Raw genomic sequence first — 22557 nt, 5'->3', positions numbered from 1 at the left:
AAGAGGCGGGGCGTCCACTGCTTCCTCGTTTCCGCTTTGGGCTGCTCCGGCCAATGGGCTGTAGCTTCTTGGCTCGGGCTTTAGCCTATAAACGTCCGTCTTGCTGCGGGATCTGAGTTGGGCGGATGTGGCTTCAGGAACTGGCGGAAGCAGCTGTTTGGGCCCGAGAGGATGGGGGTGAAGCTGGAAGTGTTTCGGGTCAGTGCTGGGGGCCGGGGGCGTGCGGGACTGTGCTTTCCGGGAGCTGTGTCGGGGACCTGGGGTGTCCGGGGATGGAACTAGAGGCAGAACGAGAGAATCCCCTTCGCCATCTAGCCGCAGCCCTTTAGTCTAAGGGAGCCTCTTGATGACGCCCCTCCCCCTCCCCATCTCGTGGGTGGTTAGCGTTACCCGATGGATGGGGGTCTAAAATGTCTCTGCCGAGGCTCCTTATTCTGCCCCTGGGGCCGTCCTCCTGCTCTGGAACCAGGGGCGCCCTCCCCCAGTCCCCCCGCCCCCTTTGCCCTCCCCCAGCTCCTACAATCAACCTCCAAGTTGGAGGAACTCAAGAATCTTGGGGTCCCCCCTCCTCTGCTCACTCCGTGATCTTAAATGGGGATACCTAGAACCGAACAAATGACTGCAAATGAGATCTAACCGGGTGGGGTGATGATGATGATGGTGGTGGTAGTGGTGGTGGTGATTGTACGTTAAAATGTCTCATTTTGGTCTTGGGAAGAAGGGAACAAGAACCTCATATTTAGTAGATAGAGCATCGACCCTGGAGTCAGGAAGACCTGAGTTCAAATGCGGCCTCAGGCGCTTAACAATTGCCTAGCTGGCAGGTCACTTAATCCCATTGCCTTAAAAAGGCCCTCATATTTAGAGCCAAGTGCTTTAATAAAAATAACTCATTTAAATTCTCAGAACAATCCTGGAATGTAAAGTGCTGTTATTACCTTTTTTTATTAAAAAAAAAACAGATGAAGCTGAGACATAGGGAGATGAACAGACTTGGCCACTGTCTGATATAGGGTTGGTGTCCTAAAGATTGCACCAGGAGACAGTGGTACTCTCAACTTATTTTTGGAAGTATAGGCTAGAGATTGTACCAGATCTTTGATTTCATAGATATGGGGAGTCCCCAGGAGGGACTCCACCCAGTGCTGGTCAGCACCTTCTCTTTGATCTGTATTCATAGAGAGTGGCCCAAAATATGTTTTTTTTAAAGTTTTTGCAAGGCAATGAGGTTAGATGACTTGCCCAAGGCCACACAGCTAGGTAATTATTAAGTGTCTGAGGCTGGATTTGAACTCAGGTCCTCCTGACTCCAGGGCCGGTGCTCTATCCACTGCACCCAGATTAAGTGATTTGTCCAGGTTCATTTGGTCATTGTGTTAAAAGCTGAACTTGAATCTTGTTCTTCCCTGTTCCAAATCTAACTTTCTGTCATCTCATCACTTTTTTTTTTTTTTTAAATTTTTGCAAGGCAAATGGATTTAAGTGGCTTGCCGAAGGCCACACAGCTAGGTCATCATTAAGAATCTGAGATCGGATTTGAATTCAAATCCTCCTGACTCCAGGGCCAGTGCTCTATCCACTGTGCCACCTAGCCACTCCCATCTCATCACTTTTAACATCTTCCCAGGATGGCATTAGCTTTTAGTTTGTTTTGGGGTTTGATGGCCACATCTCACAGCTGTCTTATCCGTGTAAATTCAGTGAAATCATCCAGACTTTTTTTCAAGTTCCTTTTGAGTCGACTCCCTCATCCTATACTTAGGAAGCTGCATTTTTTTAATCCAAGTCTAAGACTTTACATTTGTCCATATTGAATTTCATTTTATTACTCAGTGCATGTCAAGATCTTTTTGGATCCTGACTGTCATGTAATATGTTAACTATTCTTATCTAAGTTCCTAATTCTGTATCTTCTACAACCTTGTTGAGCATGCTATTCCTTTTTCTAAATATTATATGGGTAAAAATGCTAAATAACCCAGAGGGAAATATAGATGCTTGAGCCACTCAGAACACCTCACTGGAGACCTGCTTATTGACAATGAACCCCTAATGACTACACTTTGAGTCTGGTTTTTCAAATAGTTTTAAATCTGTTTAATTGCATCAAAAGGCAGGTAGGTGGCACTCTATGAATAGAGTCCTGGGCTTAGAGTCAGGAAGACCCTCTTTTTCTGCATTGAAATCTGACTTCAGACATAAGTGCTAGCAGTGTGACCCTGGGCAAGTCACTTAACATTGTTTGCCTCAGTTTCCTCATCTGTAAAATGAACTAGAGAAAGAAATGATTAATCACTCTAGGATCTCTGTCAAGAAAACTCCAACTGAAAACTGAAACAAATTGTATTATAGTCTAGTCTGTGTCTTCCCATGTTTTCCACAAGAATAGAATCAGTTAGATTTGGCACAAACTAATAATATTTATCAAATATTTTGTTAACATCCATATAAACTATATCTGCAATTTAAGCTATTAATAACCCTTTTAGAAAAGGAATAAGGTTATTTTGGCATGACCTGACCTTGAAACTAATCATTGTTTTCTTTTCTGAATGCTTCCTAACCTTCCCTTCATTGTTGCATTTTAGAATTTTACCCAAAATTGGAGTAAATCTTAGCTCATATAGTTCTATTCTTTTTCCATGATGAAAAGTATCATTTTTGAACTTGGTGAGAGGTGTTATAGAGGGGATTCCTGTTATGGTATGAGCTGAGTTGGATTTGTTCAGGGCTCCCTATCAGCTCCAAAATTCTTTTTTTTTTTAGGTTTCTGCAAGGCAAACAGGGTTAAGTGGCTTGCCCAAGGCCACACAGCTAGGTAATTATTAAGTGTCTGAGACCGGATTTGAACCCAGGTACTCCTAGCCCCTAGCTCCAAAATTCTTGATTTTGAATAGTTCACTTTGTCTGGAAGGGAGAAAATGAGAAAAGATTGGAAAGGCAAGAGCAAACCAAGATTGGAGAGGGACTTGCTTGTCAAGCAAAGTAATTTGAACTTTACTTGGTAACCTGTAAGGAGTCACTGAAGATCTTTGAGTCAAATGACATGAGCTGATTTATAATAATCATGAAGAATGTGAAAATAATTTAGATAAGGGAAGGAAGGGGATCAGAAATTCAGTTCAATTCTATAAACACTACAAACTAAGTACCTATAGCATACATGCCAGCCACTGTACCAGGTGCTGAGGGACAAAGAAAAGTCCAGTGTCTGTGTTGGAGAAGCTTAATCCCCTGGAGGATAGGAGTGGGGAGAGAAAAGGATATACCAAATACATTCCAAGTAATGATGGGCAGCAGGAAAGTTTTGAAGGCAGTGGAGCTGAACCAAGTGCTGAAGAAAGATGGGGAGCCAAGGTACAGAGGAGATAAGGTGGAGTGTGCCAAGCCTGAGAGTTGTAGATGGGGAATGTCAATGAGACCAGTAGGAATAGTGTAAAATATTATAACGTAGACTTTTGTTGTTGTTGTTGTTTAGGTTTTTGCAAGGCAAATGGGGTTAGGTGCTTGCCCAAGGCCACACAGCTAGGTAATTATTAAGTGTCTGAGACCAGATTTGAACCCAGGTACTCGTGACTCCAGGGCTTGTGCTTTATCCACTGCGCCACTTAGCTGCCCCTAACATAGACTTTTGAAGGGAGAGATTAGAGCCTGATTGGAGAGGGTTTAAATGCCAAACAGAAGGATTAGTGTTTTGTCCCAGAGGCAATAGGGAATCACTGACACTTCTGTTTGGGGAGTTCAGTGGCTCTCTGTTGATTCTGAAACAATGTGGTTTTAGTGAATAGAGAGCTGGAATAGAGATAGGCAGTTACTAATAGTGTGACCTTGACTAGTCACTTAGCTTCTCTGGATCAGTGTCCTGTGCTTTAGGAATATGAATCTGGTAACTCTGGAGATTGCTTGTAATGGAGGAGAGTGGAGTCAAGGAAGCCAGTTAGGAGGCTGTGGCAGTAGTTCAGTTCGAAGGTGATGAAAGACTTGCTCTCAGGGTGGAAGCATGAGAGAGTGAAATACACACACACACACATATATACTATAATAGCTAATAGTAACAGGGGGCCTACTGTGGGTGAGGCACTATGCCATACACTATTCAATTATCTCATTATATCCTCACTACATTTCTCAAAGGTTGGTGCTGTTTTTTGACAGTTGAGACTGAGGCAGAAAGAGGCAATGTGACTTGTCCAGGGTCACACAGCTAGGAAGTGTCTGAGAATAGATTTGATTTCTGAGTGCTGATCAGGCACTTCTTCCCTGTATCAGCAGGAGCTGGTAACTGAATGTGAGAGGTGAGAGAATGAAGAAGAGTTCAGTGTAAGCCCAAAGAAATTTGTATTAGATTAAGGTTACTCTATATGAGTCATATATATTTCCTTATGTTTTCCCCTCAAATGACATTAAAATGTCAGCTTCTTGGGGACAAGGGCTGTTTGTGCTGTTTTTTTAATTTAAGGCAGTGGGGTTAAGTGACTTGCCCAAGGTCACACAGCAAAGCGATCATTAAGTGTCTGAGGCCAGTTTTGAACTCAGGTCCTCCTGACTCCAGGGCCGGTACTTTATCTACCATACCACCTAGCTGCCCCTATTTTTGCTTTTTAAAAAAATTTTTATTTCTAGTACTTAGCACAGTGCTAGTGCATAGTTGGTGTTTAAGAAAGGTTTGTTGATTAAATGTAGTATGGTAGAAAAGGCATTCAACTCAGTGAAAAAATAACCCAGCTCAGATCCTAGCTCTATAATTTGCCAGCTTTCTGACTTTGGGCAATAATTACAATAACTGACAAATTTCACTTTAGTATTTGTAAGTGCTGGTGGGTAGGGTGATGATTATCATTGTACCTATTTTACAGGGGAGGAAACTGGTGCTGATAGACTTTGTGATTTGCCTATGATGACCCAGCTGGTGGAAAGTCACAGAACCTCAGTTTCTTCCTCTGTGAAATTAAGTTAATATGCACTGCCTATCTCATAGGGTAATTGTGAATTGGAAGACTTTAATTTGTTGTTCAGTCATTTCAGTCATGACTGATTCTTTGTGACCTAGTCAGGGTTTTCTTTGCAACCCTATTTAGGGTTTTCTTTGCAAAGATAATATAGTGGTTTGCCATTTCCTTCTTCAGCTCATTTTACAGATAAGAAAAATGATGCAAACGGGGTTAAGTGACTTGTCCAGGGTCACACACCTAGGAAATATCTGAGGCTGGATTTGAATTTATATCTTCCTGACTTTAGACCTGGTGCTCCATCTATTATACTACCTTACTGCTTGTGTAGACTTTAAAACTGTATAAATAAGAGCTATTGTCATTATTAAGAAAGATTGTTCTGGTAGTGGTGGAAAGGTCTTTTGGGGAGAATGAGAGTGATAAGAGCTATTTGATTATTATGATAATCCAGTGAGCCTGTGCTGGGATGGTATCAGTGAGACCAGAAAAAGGAGGAAAAAGATTTCCAAATTTATAGCAGAGATGGAATCAATAGGACTTGGGATCTGATCACACATTAGAGGTTATTGAAAGGAAGGGTCAAAGAGGCCCACCAGGTTATGGACTCAATAAACTCAGAGAATAGTTACTAGTGGATAGTTCCCCAGAAAACTAGTGAAGTCCAAAAAAATGTTGGGAAGGAAGATGGTAAGCTAAATTTTAGACATGTTAAGTTTAGGGTGCCCACTGGACATCTGGAGGAAATGTCCTTAAGAAAGCTGAGGAGAATCTGGAGCTTGGAGGGGAGGTCAGAGTTAGACCTGCAGATTCAGGGTCATCTGTATAAAAAGTAGTTGAAGTCTTGGAGGTGGTTGAGATTGCAAAGAAAAAAGCCTAGGACAGAACTGTGGGAGTAGCCAATAAGAGGTTGTGAAAATTAAAGAGAAAGTATAACTTATTGAGAGCCGGGATGTTTTTGTCTGCTCAGAGCCTCACACAAACATTAGAGAGGGAGAGAGCCTTGGCAGATTCAGGAAAGGCTGCATGCAGGGGGAGATGGTAAGGACTTGGAGGACCTCAGCATAAGTAGTATATTCTGGAGTATGCCTTTTATATCTTAAAATATCTTTGTAGTAAAAGACATCTTTTTCAAAATTAGGAATAACAAGAAATTTCACAGGCATAGTCCAACATGGCCTTAAAAGACTGATAATAATTTCAATTTTACCTGGAAAACAATGTGGCAACATTTCTAAAATGAAAAATGGTAACTTAAAATTTATTTTTTGAAAATGGGAAACTCCATGTTTCAATCTGAATTGAAATATATATATAGATAGATGTGTCTATATGTATCTCTATATATCTATAAAATGACAATTGTTTTATATATATTAGTTCATTATATATATATGTATATAAAATTAGTTCATAATATATCAATATTAGTTCATTAATCTTGAGAAATGAAGTCTAAACTGGCTGTGTGCAGCCTGCTAGTTGGTGTTATGGAGACAAAGTCCAGAGCTAGCCAATCTCCCCTCTATTATTATTTTAAAATTTCGTTCTTGTTTGAATAAAAGATTTCTGAGGGTGACATTTTTTCAACAAGTTTAACTTCTAAGCATTGAAGAGATATACCCTCCATTCTCTGTCCCTTTATAGATGATGCTGTACCTCACCTTTCCTGTGGCCATGTTCTGGGTCTCCAACCAGGCTGAATATTTTGAGGAATATGTCATCCAGCGCAAGGTATACCAGGGGCTCAGGATTAAGGGACTGATGTGATCTTTGCAATAGAGTGGGGCAATATGCCTCGTTCCCCTCATTCCATGGCCTCAGAAGTCAGGTGTACCTAGTACCCTTGAACTGGGAGACCAGATACTTCTCTTGCTAATTATTGACCTATCTTGTGGCCTTCCAACTCTTACCATTTTCAACAGTGAGAGGGCTGGACTCTATGGACTCTGAGGTCCCTTCTAACTATGATATTTAATGCTAATTACACCTCCACCATATTCATTTAAGTTGTAGTAAGGACTGGAAGCAAGATATCCTGCATGGTCCAGAGCACTCTGAGAGGGCCAGGAATCCTGAGAGGATTCCTTTGCCTAGAAGGAGACACTGTTCTGCCTTTCTTTCCTGGCCCTGCTGGGGTAGGGGTCGGGGTATGCTGCGTCCGTTCTGGTTCTCTCCCTCTTCTCCAGCAACTTCTTCTCTTTCTGCAGCGAGAGATATTCCCTCCGGAGCGAGAAGACCAGGTGAATTCTTGAATCTCCCCATCATTTGGGGGGGGGGATGAATGAGTTGGGATGGCAGTGTGAAATATCTCTAGAGTTTTTTCAGCCCTCATTCAGGGTAGATGAAAGCCTAGTTTCAAGTAAGGACTCCTGGACTCAAAACTCCTTTGGGCTCAGGAAAATCTGGAGTACCCTCAGGAAGGAACAGGTGAAAGACAGGTTCTGGGTGTAGAAGGCCTTAGTGTAATAAGGACCACCTAGCCCAGGGGTGAAACCCACTGAGTTTGGAGGGGATTGGCTGGGAATTCTAGTCTTCTCTTACATCTGTTTCCCCATTCCCTCCTCTCCCAACATACTCCCCTTTGGAGTGGGGATGGGTTCTTGGAATTGTGTGCCAGGCCCTAGTCCCGGGCTATAATTGCATTCTTATCTAACATTCTCTCCTCAACCCATGTTAGCGTCGGGAGCTAGAAGAGTTCAAGGAGCGAATGCGGAAGCAGCGTGAGGAGAGGTTACTCCGAACTACCCAGCAATAACTTGGGATTATCTGGAAATTGGGATGCCTTTCTCTTTCCCAAGACCTGGCTGCTACACTGCAAAAATAGAAGTTTGGGAGGTGGGACCCCTCACAAGGAGCTCATTCTGCCTCTGTCTTCTGATGAAGAACTCTGGAGACTACACATTCTGTGCTCTGTCCCTGGTTCCCTCAAGCACCTGAAAAAGTTTGACTTCGAGATGTCCCCTGCCCTGGACTAACTTGTCAGATGCACCATCCAAACACATATTAACCCTGTGCTCTTACCCATTTTGGTCCCTTACATTTCAGGGCTCTAGCCAGTAACCATTCAGGGATCAGGATCTGAGATCAAAGAGAGTTGAGAGAACCCTATATTCTTCCATCCCAATTCTTTAATCCAATTATAATAACAAATCTGACATCTCTCTCAGTTTATGTGAAAGCCTTTTATTTGATGATGAGAGACTAATAGAGTGTAGAAGCCAAGTGAGGCCCTCATCCTCAGGGACCAGTGGTTTGGGGATGGGGGCTGCTGTTCCTTCGGAAGTTGAGGGCCGAGGGGTCTTGAGGAACCAAAAGGGGATGGCTTCGATTCCCAGTTCCTTGCTCCACACCATCCTGTAGGGACAGGGAGAAGGACCAGTTTAAGAGGTACTCTTATGGGAAGCAGAGACATGGCTGACTTGTCAGGGGTCATAGAGAGGCTAGACTCCTCATATACACATTGGGAAATTGAGTTGCCCAGGATTACGTATTCAGATTGTGATTGAGCTGGTCTAGAAAAGAAATATCCAGAGCTCTTTCTGCTCTGCTGACCCAGGCCTACTGCCCTCCTGGTTTAGCCTCAGGAAAGGCAGAAACAGGTGGGAACCTCCTCCCCTAGAAACAGGACTTTCCTATTCTGTCTGCATAACTGAGACAGTGAAGCCTCTTAGCCCTCAGGATCTTCTGAACCCAAGAGAAGCCCCCAACAGATCCAGGTATTTTGGCATGAGGGGGATGGCTGATGGCTTCATGGGAGGGTGGGATAAAGAGTGTGGGCACTGAAGCAGAAGCTAATGAATGCGGTTGGGGAAATGTCTTGGTTCCTGGAGTCCCTGAGATACAAAATCCAGGATGTCTGGTTTCTGTTCTCAGAGAATCTCCCCTCCCCTTTTATGGGACAGGATGTTCAAGGTTAAGATCAGGGAGATCAGTGGTTAACAAGAGGTGGATGAGAGGAAGTGGAACAACCCTCCCCTCCACCAAAAAACCCCACCAAACCCAAACACCTTTCCTGTTTTTGCTTTCCAGAAGTTCAGGGGCTGAACAGCTAGTGTTTAGAACCTGGTCAACCTACTTCTTAGCTCTGATGGTTCAAGGACCTGCTTTCCTCTCTCAGGCTCACTCATGGGTTAGCCCTGTACCTTAGGGTTCCCAGACTGGAAGCCAGGCAGGTAATTGATGCTGACACGTTGGTCATCCATCCGACGTCCCTGAGTATGGGCCAGCATGTCCATCAGGTTGTCCATCTCTGGAGGAGCAACGGGGCTAGGACTAGGGCTTCGGCTGCGACTGCGACTGCTTTCTGGGGGAAGAGGATGAAAGGGGACAGATTAGTGACTTCAGGATCAGGCGGGAGTACTCAGCAACAACCTCAGCCGGGGAGAGTCTAGGAAGGTGGGTGCCTGGGCATGGGTTGGGAGAAGACCAAAAGCCTGTTGAGGTGCCCACAGCCCCCTCGAGCCTTGGGGAGATACCCGTGAACTGTATTCTAATTCTAAGTGGGCTACCTGAGCACAGTGACACAAATGCACACTCATTCATGGGAATAAACACAGATTCATTTGCATTCATCCTAGTTTACCTGAGCCATTCCCCCCTCTGGGTTCACTCACTGTTGGGAGGCCCCTGGCCTGCTTCGGTCTGCAGGGGGCAGCGCTGCTCCTCCATCCGACCACCCTGGACGTGGCTAAGCAGGTTGAAGAATCCGTCCTCCTCTGGGGTCCCTGCCTGTGGTAGTGAGGACTTGCGTTAGCCCTGGCACAGGCATCCTCCAATCTGAGGGCCTTCTCTCCAATTGGATCTGAGGCCGTTGGGTTCAACTCCTTCATTTTCCAGATGAGGCAACTCTCAGGCACAGGGAGGTTAAGTGACATCCAAGGTCAGAATCTGACTCTAGGATTTTCTGATTTTAAATGGACCTAGTTCATCCAGACTGCTTCTATTCCTTACTCTCTCACTTCCTCTGTCCCGCTTTTAACATTACCTGGGATCAAATGGAGCAGAAAGCTCTTGTTGTGCCTCCCTCCCACCCCCACACACCAGGAGAACTGGAGTCTCTGGTGCTTCTTCCCCTCCTCTTTTTTTACTTCTCCTGTGGACCACCTCCAGCATATCCACCATGCTTTCCAAGTCTGGGCCCACCCCCAACCCCCTTCTCTGAGTTCTAGGTTCTAGGCTCTTGTTCTTTATTCCTTCCCCAGTTCTGTGAGGGAGGACAGGGATACCTTTTTGCCCCCATCTCCACAAAGGAGAAAGAAATACCTTTTTTCCTCCCTTACCCTAGTGATGATGATTAGGTGACTCCCTGCCCATCTTACCATGGTCTGAAGCTGCACTGCCTGCTCTCTGGCATGAGAATCCGGTGTGAATGATATAAATGGCTTGCCTTCCTGCACTGTTCCCACTCCTACCTCTACCCCTAGGGACCCCCAACTCAGAATAGTTCTGGCTACAGCCATGTGGCTGCAGCTGGCTCTGGGGAGAGACATCTGTTAGTACCAACTTCAAATGGCCTAGATCAGAGACTGAAGGTTTTTGGAAACAAGTTATTCCCTTGGGAGAATCACATTCGACCCCCCCCCCTGCCGCTCCTGGATTGCCTCTGCATCTTACCACCCTCACCCCTCATGACTTTGGGGGCTTTCACTTTAACTAGGGCCTTGCACTCAGATATTCCTTTCCATCCTCCTCCCTCCCCCTCAAACTGGAAATTGGGTCATTGGCCTCCTTTTTGGCTCTAAGCCTTAGGAGACACAGACCTTGCTAATGAGATACCTGCTAATTAGAATCATTTTGGTACAATCGGGAGATTTGAGACCTGGCAACACTTAAGAGATCACAAGGCAGCAACAAGGTGGGAAAATGGGGGGGGGGGGCGCTGCTCAGGTGTTTTTGCCTTCTAGGCTATTAATCCCCAGATTTTTCTGACCAGAAAGGGTCCCCTGTTTACCTCATTGGGAGGTCTTGAATCTTCTTCTTTCTCCTCTTTCCCCTCCAACTCAGCCATCAGACTAGATTCCTAGGTAATACCTTACTAGACCCCCTTGCTCCCTATATTGTGCCCCCTTGCTGAGTTTCTGTGCCCTCAGAACCACTGTAGATGCCTAACTCCAGCTCCCACTGTGGCTCTTGGCATCTGGAGTAGGACTTTTAAAGGGTCAGGGAAACACCCACGATCCTCCAGCAAGCCCCAAATCCTAGACTCCCATCTGGGAGTCCCCCCTTCTCCATCTGCTCCCACCCAGACTAAGCCCCATAAAGATCATCCAGATAATTGTTTTTATGGAGCTATGCTGGGTGCTAGGTGGGGGTGGGGTGCTCAAACCTGCCCCCTCTTCCCCAACTTCACCTCACTCCCAGGATCCTGGCCCTCCCTCCCTAGCGCATGATTGACCTGTAGCCCTTCTCCCAAATACACCCCCCCCCATTCCAGTCATAGAATCCATACCCTTCCCTCTGCCCCAACAGTTCTCACCTGGGCCAGCATGGTCTGTGAGCAAGCATACTGAAGATTCAAGGTAGGATCTCCCAGAAAACTGGGGGGTAGAGCTCCATAAGGGGAGGCCAAGCGGGAGAGGGCACGTAGAAGGCGGAACCCACGGAGTCCATGGCCTTGTGGCCGGCATTCAGAGCCTCTCTGTAGGGGAGAAGGACCAGAGGACTCTCGAGCCCCAGCCCTCCCAACTGGTATTTGGGAATGCATCCTTTCTGGATGGCTAATGATCAGACCTTCCCACCAAGAGCCTTTCTTGTGTGAAGACCTTTGGGAGTCAGAACATTCTCCCTTACTTCATGATTGTCTGCACTCTCATCACCCCAATGTTTTCTGTCTTCTGTCCATCTGTCCAAAATGTGGAGGATCTGCCTGGTCAAACTGGTATTGGTTGGCTCAGTCTCCTTGGTTATGCTTCCTCAGGGAATGGGATTATTCTCCTCCCTGGAGGGGTCCTTACCTCTGGATATACCCACAAGGGCCTTATTACCAGCTCTGAATAACCCTCAGGTCCAGGCTTTGGGGTGGTTACCACAACAACACTCCATCCGGGGCCAGACATAGCAAGAGGAGGAGCAGGAGTTGGAAGTCCTTTTCTCCTGAAGATCCCTACCCATTATATCCCCAAGCTGTCAGTCCTCCATGCTTCTCCACTTCCTCAAACTGCAGTCTTCAAAACCTCATTTCCTGAATTCCCTCACTTAGAACTGGGTGGATGGGGAGGGAGGTTCTGGAGCAGATCTCTTTATAGCAGAAGGGATTCATGACTCAGAGTGTTGGAAGTGATGCTAGGGGGAGAGCAGTATGTCATGCCCCTTTCCCTCTATCATTTTGGACATTTCTGGGGGATGGAGAAACATGATATCTAACCACAGGACCCCTCCCCCACTGCACATACTCCTCCCTGGTGACAGCTCCCTCTATCTCCCCCCATTCTGGTGATGACAAGTTGGGAGTTCTGACCACACTGATACACTCTTCAGGATAGAGGAGGTTCTGGGGCTCCACTGTTAAGGGGGTTAGGATATGTTTCTATATGTGTGCATTAAGTTAGGAGAAAGCTAGGAAGGTCAAAGCTAGGAGGGAGCTGGGTATCTAGTTCAATCCCCTCATTTTTCAGAGGAGAAAGCAGCCCAGAGAGTGGCAAGGGGCTTCTTCCTGTGTCTGATACGTGCATCCCTGTGTCCTTTGCTACGTCCTAAGCATACATGAGTGAATGTAGAACTGTGTCACTGTGTCTGTCCTTGAATCAGTCTGGGCTCAAGGGTCAGGAGAGCTGATGAAGCTCCTAACAGTGATGACAGACTTGGTGCTGAAGGAGACACATTTTTTGGTCTTGGCAAATGAAGGGATTTGTTTTGCTTGACTGCATATTTGTTACAAGGGTTTTATTTTGTTTTGTTTTTTCCCAATAGGAAAAGGGGTGGTGGTGGAGGGAGAAGAAATGAGTTTGTTAATTGAAAAACATTTTTTAAAGGAAGCAGTGCAGTGTAATGGTTATAGTACTGGAGTGAGAGGGTGTGTGACCCTGGGCAAGTCTCTTGATGCCTTTAAACCATTAGGAAGATTGGGGGGTGTTTGAGTACCAGCAACATGGGGTTCATATATGTGTTTGTGTGGGGGCCGCTGAGCCAGTAATTGTACTTGTAGAGTGAGAGAGCTGATGATAGGAAAATAAGGATTTTGATCCCATTTTAGCTGATCCTGACCATAACCTTGCATCCTTGAGGGGCCTGGTTACAAGTCTGGTCACTTGAGTCCTTGGGGGAGGGGCCTTCAGAGAACCTCCTAGGTCCGTGAGAGAGGGGGTGGGGTGGGTCCCCTGAGAGGGGGATGGGAGACTTGTATATAATAGGCACTTAATGAATGCTTATTGAATGAATAAGAGATGTGAGGGACTATATCAGGGTCTCTGCCCAGGGTGGGGTTAAGAATTAGAGACTGGATTCTTTGAGTAAGGGTGAGGAATCTTAAGCTCGGGTGGGTGTGAGGAACACTGGGTGGTCTAGACCTCTGGGTTCCTGGGTCCTTGGGGTGGGGTGGGGGGAATTTAGGGGACTAGAAGTCAGTACAACTGGATTCTGGGCCTCTTATTTCACTATTTTTTTATTATAATAATAATGAATTTTTTTTTTTTTGTTTAGTTTTTGCTGGTGATGGGGTGAAGTGATTGGCCCAAGGCCACATGGCTAGGTAATTAAAAAAAGAATTTTAAATAGTACTCCTAAGGTTTCCTAGTGGTGGATCTCCCTACACCAGTGGAAAAAGTGAGGGGGGGGAGGAAGAGGAGGAAGAGAGGGAGGAAAGAAAGGGGGGAAGGAAGGGAGAGGAGGAAGAGAGGGAGGAAAGAGAGGGGGAAGGGAGAGGAGGAAGAGAGGGAGGAAAGAGAGGGGGAAGGAAGGGAGAGGAGGAAGAGAGAGGAGGAAGAGAGGGAGGAAAGGAAAGAAAGGGGGAAGGAAGGGAGAGGAGGAAGAGAGGGAGGAAAGAGGGGGAAGGAAGGGAGGAAAGAAAGGGGGAAGGAAGGGAGAGGAGGAAGAGAGGGAGGAAAGAGAGGGGGAAGGAAGGGAGAGGAGGAAGAGAGGGAGGAAAAAGAGGGGGAAGGAAGGGAGAGGAGGAAGGGAGGGAGGAAAGAGAGGGGGAAGGAAGGGAGGAGGAAGAGAGGGAGGAAAGAGAGGGGGAAGGAAGGGAGAGGAGGAAGAGAGGGAGGAAAGAGAGGGGGAAGGAAGGGAGAGGAGGAAGAGAGGGAGGAAAGAGGGGGAAGGAAGGGAGAGGAGGAAGAGAGGGAGGAAAGAGAGGGGGAAGGAAGGGAGAGGAGGAAGAGAGGGAGGAAAGAGAGGGGGAAGGAAGGGAGAGGAGGAAGGGAGGGAGGAAAGAGAGGGGGAAGGAAGGGAGGAGGAAGAGAGGGAGGAAAGAGAGGGGGAAGGAAGGGAGAGGAGGAAGAGAGGGAGGAAAGAGAGGGGGAAGGAAGGGAGAGGAGGAAGAGAGGGAGGAAAGAGAGGGGGAAGGAAGGGAGAGGAGGAAGGGAGGGAGGAAAGAGAGGGGGAAGGAAGGGAGGAGGAAGAGAGGGAGGAAAGAGAGGGGGAAGGAAGGGAGAGGAGGAAGAGAGGGAGGAAAGAGAGGGGGAAGGAAGGGAGAGGAGGAAGAGAGGGAGGAAAGAGAGGGGGAAGGAAGGGGGAAGGAAGGGAGAGGGCGGCAAGGAGCAGGGCAGGGAGGAAGGGCGGAGAGGCGGCGCTGGGGGCCGCTACTCACCAGCTGCGGCGCGGGGCCCATGGGGCGGGTCACTGCGCTCTCCGAGCCCGGGCAGGCGACGGCGATGCCAACCTTCAGTCTGTAAGTAGACGCGGTCAGGCGGCCCTGTGCCCGCCCGGGCCCCTGGCGCTCCCCTGGCCCGGGCTGCCCAGCCTCGGCGCTTCCAGGTTTGCAGGGCTTCCCGGGGGTCCGCACAGCGAGCCGGGCCCCCCGGGCCCCCCCCCGGGCCCCCCCTGGAAACGGGCGTGGAGAGGGGCGGGGCGGCGGCCAGGTGAGGGCGTGGCGCCCGGGGGCGGGGCCGACCGGCGCGAGCCGAGGCCCCGCCCCCCGGCCCAGACCCGGAAGCGGCGGCCCCCGGGGAAGATGGCGCCCTCGGGGCTGAAGGCGGTGGTGGGGGACAGTGAGTGCGGCCCGGGGGGGCCGGGGGGGGCCGGGGCGGCCCGGGGGGGGTCCGGGGGGGGCGGGGGCCCCACCTGTCCCAGCCCCGCCGCCCCGGCCCAGCCGGCTCCGGGCCGCAGAGGCGGACACTGGGGCCGGGCCCCGCGCCCCGCGCCCCGGCCGCCCTCAGCGCCCGTCCCCTTGCAGAGATCCTGAGTGGGGTCATCCGGAGCGTCAAGAAGAATGGAGAGTGGAAGGTAGGCGCCCCGGGGGGCAGCGGCCCCCGCCCGGGCCGAGTGCCGCGGAGGGGAGCCTGAGGGGCCCCTGCCCCCGTGCCCCCCCCGGGCCACCTCCCCTGCCACCCTCCCGGGCGCGGCGGTGCGGGCAGGGCAGGGCAGACAGCAGAGCCCTGCGTCCTAGGTTCTTGTCATGGACCGCCCCAGCATGCGCATCCTGTCTTCCTGCTGCAAGATGTCGGACATCCTAGCAGAGGGCATCACCAGTGAGTACCGGGCCCCTCGCCCCGGGCCCCCAGGGCCTGGCGCACAAAGAAGCGGGAACCCCCGGGCCCCCCAGGGATTTGACTCTCCCCGGCCTTGACCCTGGCCTCCCCCTTGTGTCCGCCCGGGCTGGGGGGCCGGTGGGGAGCTGGCCTCCCGTCCTGGGCCCTGCTCACGACCCGCACCTTGTGTTGCCTGCCTCGTCGGGACGGATCCCCAGTTGTGGAGGACATCAACAAGCGCAGGGAACCCATCCCCAGCCTGGAAGCCATTTACTTGCTGAGTCCCTGTGAAAAGGTACAGGCCGCAGAGGAAAGGCCTCGGGCTCAGTGATTGCTCTTCCCTCTCCGGGTTGGGACCAGGCGGACTGACTCTCCTTTCTTCCAGTCTGTCCAGGCTCTCATCAATGACTTTCGGGGAGCCCCTACCTTTACCTACAAAGCTGCCCACATCTTCTTCACAGACAGTGAGTGACCGAGCGATGGCAGTAGGGGGGATGCAGGGGAGACAGTTCTAGATCTGGACCAGGCTCCCTCCTCTGACTGTCCTCGCCTGGTTTTCATCCCCAACCAGCCTGTCCCGAGCCTCTCTTCCTCGAACTGGGCCGATCGAGGCTGGCCAAGGCCGTGAAGACGTTGAAGGAGATTCATTTGGCTTTCCTTCCCTACGAATCCCAGGTGGGCTTCCGCTCTGTGAAGGTGGAAACCTACCCAATAAAGGCAGGAGTGGGATGGGAACTGGAAGGGTACCTTGGGCAGTGAGGGTCAGGACCACGGTGAACTTGCAGTCAGGGTGTCTTCCAGGCTCTGCACCTTTACTCCTTGCTCTTTTAGGTGTTTTCCTTGGATGCGGCCCATAGCACTTACAATTTGTATTGCCCCTTCCGGGCCAGTTCAAGGGTTCGGCAAATGGAGATCTTGGCCCAACAGATCGCAACGCTCTGTGCCACCCTGCATGAATACCCTGCTATCCGCTACCGGAGGTGTGACTTCTTCCTTTCCTGTATTTAAACCCTTACCATTCTTCCTCCTACCCCTGTGGCCTGTAAGACCTCTCCCCATCCTTCTTGTCCCACAGGCTTCCCCTTCCCTCTGGAACCCCTCAGGCTTTTCCCTTTGCTTATCTCCCAGCTCCTCCTCTCAACCTTTTCCTTCATTTCCTTCCTCACCCCAACTCTCATCTCATTTTCTTACCCATACCGCCATGATACACTAAAGTCCTCCCCTTCTGCCCCAATCCTTGGTCCTGGCTCTCATACTTTGCCCCCATCTTCCCCAACCAGAACAAACTAACCTCAGGCACAAGGACGGGTTTTTCCTTCCTTAGTCCAACTTTGTAGTGATAAAGCACTTGGGGCCTCCAGTTCCTCAGTCTGAATCCCTTTCCCTCTCCTCCCTCTCCCCTTCTGGTGTCTCCTGCATTTTCTTCACATATTTATTTCGTCAAGGATTTCTTATCTTCCACCTCAGTGAACAATTTTTAAAAGAAAAACCTCAAACAAGCAGAGTCCAGAAAAACCAACTGCCACCCTTAGCCATGTCCAAAAAGGTGTTTCTTCTTCTGCTTCCTCTCTGACAGGAAGTAGGTAGCTTCAGTCCTCAGGACTCAAGGTTGGTCGTTGCATCGACTGGACTTCTCCAGTCTTTCAGAGTTGCCCTTCTTTTTAATGTTGCTATCGTTGTATTAGTTATTTTCCAAGTTCTGCATCTTTCACTCTGTTCATAGATTTCTTCCCAGTTTTATCAGAAATTGTCCATTTTTCTGGCACAACATTATTCCAGTTTTTTTTGGCCTTCTCACAGGGGATCTGAGGACACATCACAGCTTGCCCATGCTGTACTTGCCAAGCTCAATGCCTTCAAAGCAGATAATCCCAGCCTTGGGGAGGTGAGAACCAACCCAAGCAGGGGCACTGGGGTGGGGTGATGGTGGTGGTGGGGGGCCTTTTCTTGGACTCATCCCTTTCCTTTCATCATCTCTGTCCCCAGGGCCCTGAGAAGATGCGGTCCCAGCTACTGATTGTGGACCGGGGCTTGGACCCTGTGTCCCCTTTGCTACATGAGCTCACTTTACAGGCCATGGCCTATGATCTTCTGGACATCCAGCAGGATACCTACAGGTGTGAATATGGGGATGGTAATGATGGCTTGGTGGGGGGCATGTAGGGGGAGGACCAGGCTTGTCTCCCGTAACATTCCATGTTGAGGAGCATGGTGTCCTATCTTTCCAGATATGAGACAACAGGTCTGAGTGAGACCCGGGAGAAGTCTGTGCTGCTGGATGAAGATGATGAGTTGTGGGTTGAACTGAGGCACATGCACATTGCCGATGTGTCCAGGTGGGTCCCCTCGTGGGGAGTTGAGAGGACCTGGGGTCAAATGCCAGGCTGCCCTGCCATCTCTTTGGAAGGGAGCACAAGATGGTGACAAGACCATTGGGTTTGAAGTTGAGTACCCATATTCACTCTCTGACCTTGAACAAACTATAGACCTCAGTTTCTCCATTTTTAAAGTGAAGGAGATAAGGTCTCTTCCAGTTTTCAATCTATGAACCTATTGCCTTTGCCCCCACATTCCAAATTTTCATCTGCCAAGCTTGCTTATTCCTATGCCATATCCTCCCTATCCTTCTTGACACCCTTAGGAGAGTCACAGAACTACTGAAGACTTTCTGTGAGAGCAAGAGGCTGACTACAGATAAGGTGAGCAGGCGCCTGCCTGTCTGTGGGGAAGGAGATCCGAGTTTGGGACAGTGTTAGGGGAGGATCTGACTTGGTGAGGGGGTGCTGGGAGGTGGAGCAGATCTGAGGGTAGAGAAGGGACTTGGAGTAACGGTGGTTGGGATGAGTTTGAATGGACTGGGCCTTGAGGGCTTTTGGGGTTCTAGATCTGGTTGGAGGGATTACAGACCTAGGGAGGCTTTGAGTGTTGGGGCTGGGACCAGTTTGGGGGGGACTGGGCCTCAGGAGTTAGGGTGGGGATGGAACTGGCTTGTGTAACTAGACCTAGCTTGTTGGGCTGATATTCAACATATTCGTGGGGAAGGAACAGATTGGAGGACCTGAGCCCCACTGTTGTCTTTCCCTTCCTTCTTTTCAAGGCCAACATCAAAGACCTCTCCCACATCCTGAAAAAGATGCCCCAGTATCAGAAAGAACTGAACAAGGTAGGTGAGGGGGTCCAGGGTCCACTGGGCAGGTGTGCTTCAGGGTCTCTTCTTAGCCAGCAGAGGCATTGATTGTGTAAAGGGGCCAGGCCCCCACCTTCTCAGTTTGTCCCCTGGGGCCTGGGCCAGTCTCCTGCTGGCTCTTCTTCTGCCACCTAGTCATCCAAGAGGCATTTATTAAGCTCTTACTGTATGTTAAGTGCTAGGGTTCTGATGAAAATACAGTTCTTGCTCTTGAGGAGCTCCCAGTCTCTAAGGGGAGATAGCCTGTAAGCCACTCCCTACAGACATGATCTGTTTAGAGGAGATGGAAGGTAATCTGAGAGGGGAAACTTGGTACAATTTCCTCCCAAAGGTGGGGTTTGAACGGAGTCATGAAGGAAGCTGGGGGGGAAGTAGACCAGGCGAGGAGGGAGAGCAGCCAAGCAGGGGAGGCAACTGTGCAAAGGGCCCAGTGATAGGAGGAGGCGCATTTCATGGGAGGAATGTGCTGCTGCAGGCCAGCAGAGCTGCGTCTTTGGGTTTGTGCAAGAGGATGAAGCCTTGCAGGGGAAGGAGGGGCTGGACCTTGTTGGGGAGTGTTCAAATCCCCCCAGGAGCCCTGATCTTTGATTCCTAGTACTCGACGCACCTGAACTTGGCTGATGACTGTATGAAGCATTTCAAGGGCACGGTGGAGAAGCTCTGCAGCGTCGAGCAGGTGCAGGGCCCTTGTGGCTCCTGGGATGCTGGGCTCAGGGCAGGGGCTCAGGGGAGGCCTGGGGCTCCTGGATGTGAAGGTCCCCTAGTTGGTGGCTGAACCTGTGCTTCCACCCTGGCTCCCCAGGACTTGGCTTTGGGAACAGATGCAGAAGGGGAGAAGATTAAGGATGCCATGAAGCTGATTGTTCCTGTGCTGTTGGACACGGGTGTCCCCGCATATGACAAGATTCGTATCCTCCTCCTCTACATATTGCTTCGGAACGGTATGAACATGGGCGTGGGGGTGACCTCAGCCACTGCCCCCTGATCTCTTCTCGGGGTTCCTGGGGAGGTGTCCTTGTCTAATCACTGTCCCACATACATGTATCATGTGTCTAACACATGGGTGTTGTGCCCATCCCAGGAGTAACTGAGGAGAATCTGGCCAAGCTCATTCAGCATGCCAACGTGCAGGCACATAGTAACCTTATCCGAAACCTGGAACAGATTGGGGCCACTGTCACCATTGCCTCGGTATGGGACTAGAGGGATCGTAGCAGCCATTGTTTGTCCCTAGTGTGAGGGAGAAGAAGGGTGAGGGTGTGTCAGTTCTTCCTCTGGAAGCCAGTCTGGGAGCAGGAGTTATGATGTGGGGAGCTTCTCTCTATCCCCAGGGAGGAAGACAAATTCTTGGCTTACTCTCATCTTCTTGAAGCCTCAGCTTCCTATTTCTCTCCTGTTTCTCTTCTCTGTTTTGTCTCTGGGCTCAGTCTCTGCCTTTCTCTGTCTCTCTGTCTTATTCTTTCTAGCCTGATCTGCTCTGCTGCCTGGGGAGGTGCTCCCCCCATCTCCTCCTCCGGCCTTGTCCATGACCCCCTCCCCTCCATCCCCTGCCCCAGGGCTGCTCCGGGGCCTCTAACCGAGGGGAGCGAAAGGAACGGTTGGAGCCAACCTACCAACTATCCCGCTGGACACCCTTCATCAAGGATGTGATGGAGGTGAGAGGAAGGACACTAATCCCGTGATCATTAGTCACCTCCCAGCCTCCCTCAGCTTCCCTAAGTCCCAACCTCCTGCTTCCCTATTTCCCTGCTCTGACCTTTTCCATTCCCCCCTCCCCCTTCAGTGTCCCTGCCTTGCTCCCATCTACCTCCTCCGGCCCCCTAAGCCACAGCTAGGCTTAATAGCAAATCCCTCATTATGGGCATTATCCTGGCATCTGATCCATGATCCCTGGGAGGGGAGAGCAAGAGGAGCCTCCCTGGAGGAGATGGGGTGATGGACACTCTGAGCCTGTATATACTCCCTCCCCAGGATGCTGTGGAGGACAAACTGGACCGGAAACTCTGGCCCTTTGTATCTGACCCAGCCCCTGCTGCCAGCTCCCAAACTGCTGTCAGGTGAGGTCTGGGTACAAATCTTTCATTTGCCATCAACCAAGACAGAGTCCTTAGGAGCCATCTGAGGGACTGGGTGGGAGAGGGCTTGATCCTTTTCTAATTCATTTCCTTCCTATCCCATTCAGTGCCCGCTTTGGTCACTGGCACAAGAACAAAACTTCAATGGAATCTTCCCGGGCTGGGCCCCGACTCCTAGTTTACATACTGGGTGGCGTGGCTATGTCTGAGATGCGGGCAGCCTACGAGGTGACCCGGGCCACTGAAGGAAAGTGGGAGGTGCTCATTGGTGAGTTGGGGCTTCCTCAAGTGCCTGAGTTTCTAGAAGAGCTAGAGATGGGGGCAGGAAACCTGAATTCCTGAGGAACATGGGAGCTAGAGTCGGGCAACATGACCTTGGGGGATAGACCCTGGATTCCTAAGGGAGATGGGCTGGGACATTCCAGAAGGCATAGAAGCTCCACCTAATCTTTCTATACTTATCAGGCTCTTCCCACATCCTCACTCCCACCCAATTCCTGGATGATCTCAAGAGTCTGGACCAGAAGCTGGAAGACATCCCCTTGCCTTGAGCCTGGAACAGCTTGAGGCATTCCCCTCCCCTGCACCCTACAGGCAATAAAATCCCAACAACCCTGAAGCTCACCTCACCCTCTCTCTGGGTCACCTTCTTCCTGCGTCTAGATTCTCATAGCAGGCCCTGACCTCAGTGAGCCTTCACCACTGGAGCAGAGGAGTGAGGGGACCAGATGTGTGCATCCTTTGATATCTCTGTGACCTCACTGACACAGGCACTCCCTCTAGCATGGATGGATGAGATCTCAGGCCATAGACCCCCTCTTGGCCTGGGTGGCTCTTGTTCCCATCTCCCCTGTGCAAGGCATCATCCCCCTGACTGGCTCATGGCCATCCTTGACTTCTCTTTACATTCTGTGGGTACCAGCCTCGTGCTCAGATTTCCTTCTGTCGTCCCTCAGTTTCACTGCCGAGCCAGGCTACTTCCTTTTCTAATCATGTGCTTTGAAAAGATGCTTCTGGCTGTGGTATGAAAGTTGAATTGGAGGGGAAAGACATGAAAGTTGAAAGACAGTATTCTAGGTGTGTGGTAATGAGCTCCTGGATAAATGGTGGTATTGACCACTGGGATCCCTCTTTTGGGCATTCATAAGCTCATTAGAAAGAAAGGAATTTCCCCCTTGATTAGGTGCTGTTAACCTGGGCCCTGTGGATAGATTTTCAGGGGCTCTGTGAACTTCAATGCGAAAAAAATTATATCTTTATTTCACTATAATTGATTTCTTTTGTAATCTTATGTATTTTGTTTTATGCATTTAGAAACATGGTTCTGAGAAGGGAGGGGTCCATGAGTTTCATGAGACTGCTTGCCAGAGGGGTCTGGGACACAAAAGGTTAACCTTAAGATGTTCTGCCCAAGATGATCACTCCCCAATTCCCATGTGCTACCAAGCTTTCCTTTCTGCCCCAGGTTCACAACAACTTTGGTTCTGTCCTAACATTGGGGGTCATGATTGGGACATACTCAGAGAAATATAATTTAAGAAATGAATATATCACAACTTCCCAAGTATTTATTAAGCTTAATCTTTGCTAATATGCTCTGGCTATAAAGATTAAGAATAAGATGGTTCCTGCCCTCAAGGGAACTGGACCAATTCACTTGAATAAGGTTTCCTCTTCTGTACAATGAAGGGATTGGGTTAGACCTCATCCAGTTCTGGATC

At 49.5% G+C, this 22557-nt stretch overlaps 3 protein-coding genes across 4 annotated transcripts; 2 read left to right on the top strand and 1 right to left on the bottom strand.

Moving 5' to 3' along the window:
* Window positions 1–125: 125 nt before the first annotated feature.
* On the top strand, window positions 126–8118 carry PET100 (PET100 cytochrome c oxidase chaperone). The gene is given in 5 exon segments (XM_074205102.1): window positions 126–158; window positions 160–198; window positions 6597–6683; window positions 7160–7192; window positions 7630–8118. Coding segments are annotated over 5 exon segments (270 nt in total). The 3' UTR covers window positions 7708–8118.
* Window positions 8116–14996, bottom strand: PCP2 (Purkinje cell protein 2). Of its 2 annotated transcripts, none has more exons than XM_074205100.1 (5): window positions 14695–14996; window positions 11428–11589; window positions 9566–9680; window positions 9095–9255; window positions 8116–8306 (listed from the first exon to the last, which is right to left on the bottom strand). In XM_074205100.1, exons 1-5 carry the CDS (start codon window positions 14713–14715, stop codon window positions 8190–8192), a joined length of 576 nt encoding a protein of 191 aa, XP_074061201.1. In that variant the 5' UTR covers window positions 14716–14996; the 3' UTR covers window positions 8116–8189. The 2 variants fall into 2 exon arrangements, with proteins under 2 accessions (XP_074061201.1, XP_074061202.1); XM_074205101.1 differs by lacking the exon at window positions 14695–14996 and adding an exon at window positions 11742–11864.
* Window positions 14997–14998: 2 nt separating this feature from the next.
* Window positions 14999–21460, top strand: STXBP2 (syntaxin binding protein 2). The gene is made up of 19 exons (XM_074205099.1): window positions 14999–15094; window positions 15280–15329; window positions 15493–15574; window positions 15793–15869; window positions 15960–16038; window positions 16146–16249; window positions 16406–16554; window positions 17375–17459; window positions 17561–17691; window positions 17803–17910; window positions 18216–18273; window positions 18672–18737; window positions 19357–19437; window positions 19564–19702; window positions 19843–19952; window positions 20318–20416; window positions 20733–20818; window positions 20944–21104; window positions 21302–21460. Exons 1-19 carry the CDS (start codon window positions 15058–15060, stop codon window positions 21385–21387), a joined length of 1788 nt encoding a protein of 595 aa, XP_074061200.1. The 5' UTR covers window positions 14999–15057; the 3' UTR covers window positions 21388–21460.
* Window positions 21461–22557: the final 1097 nt, after the last annotated feature.

This window comes from Macrotis lagotis, chromosome X, assembly GCF_037893015.1.
Source record: "Macrotis lagotis isolate mMagLag1 chromosome X, bilby.v1.9.chrom.fasta, whole genome shotgun sequence".
Lineage (NCBI taxonomy): Eukaryota > Metazoa > Chordata > Mammalia > Peramelemorphia > Peramelidae > Macrotis > Macrotis lagotis.
The sequence above is the reverse complement of the archived record's forward strand: the minus strand, read 5'-3'. Positions and strand labels throughout refer to the sequence as shown.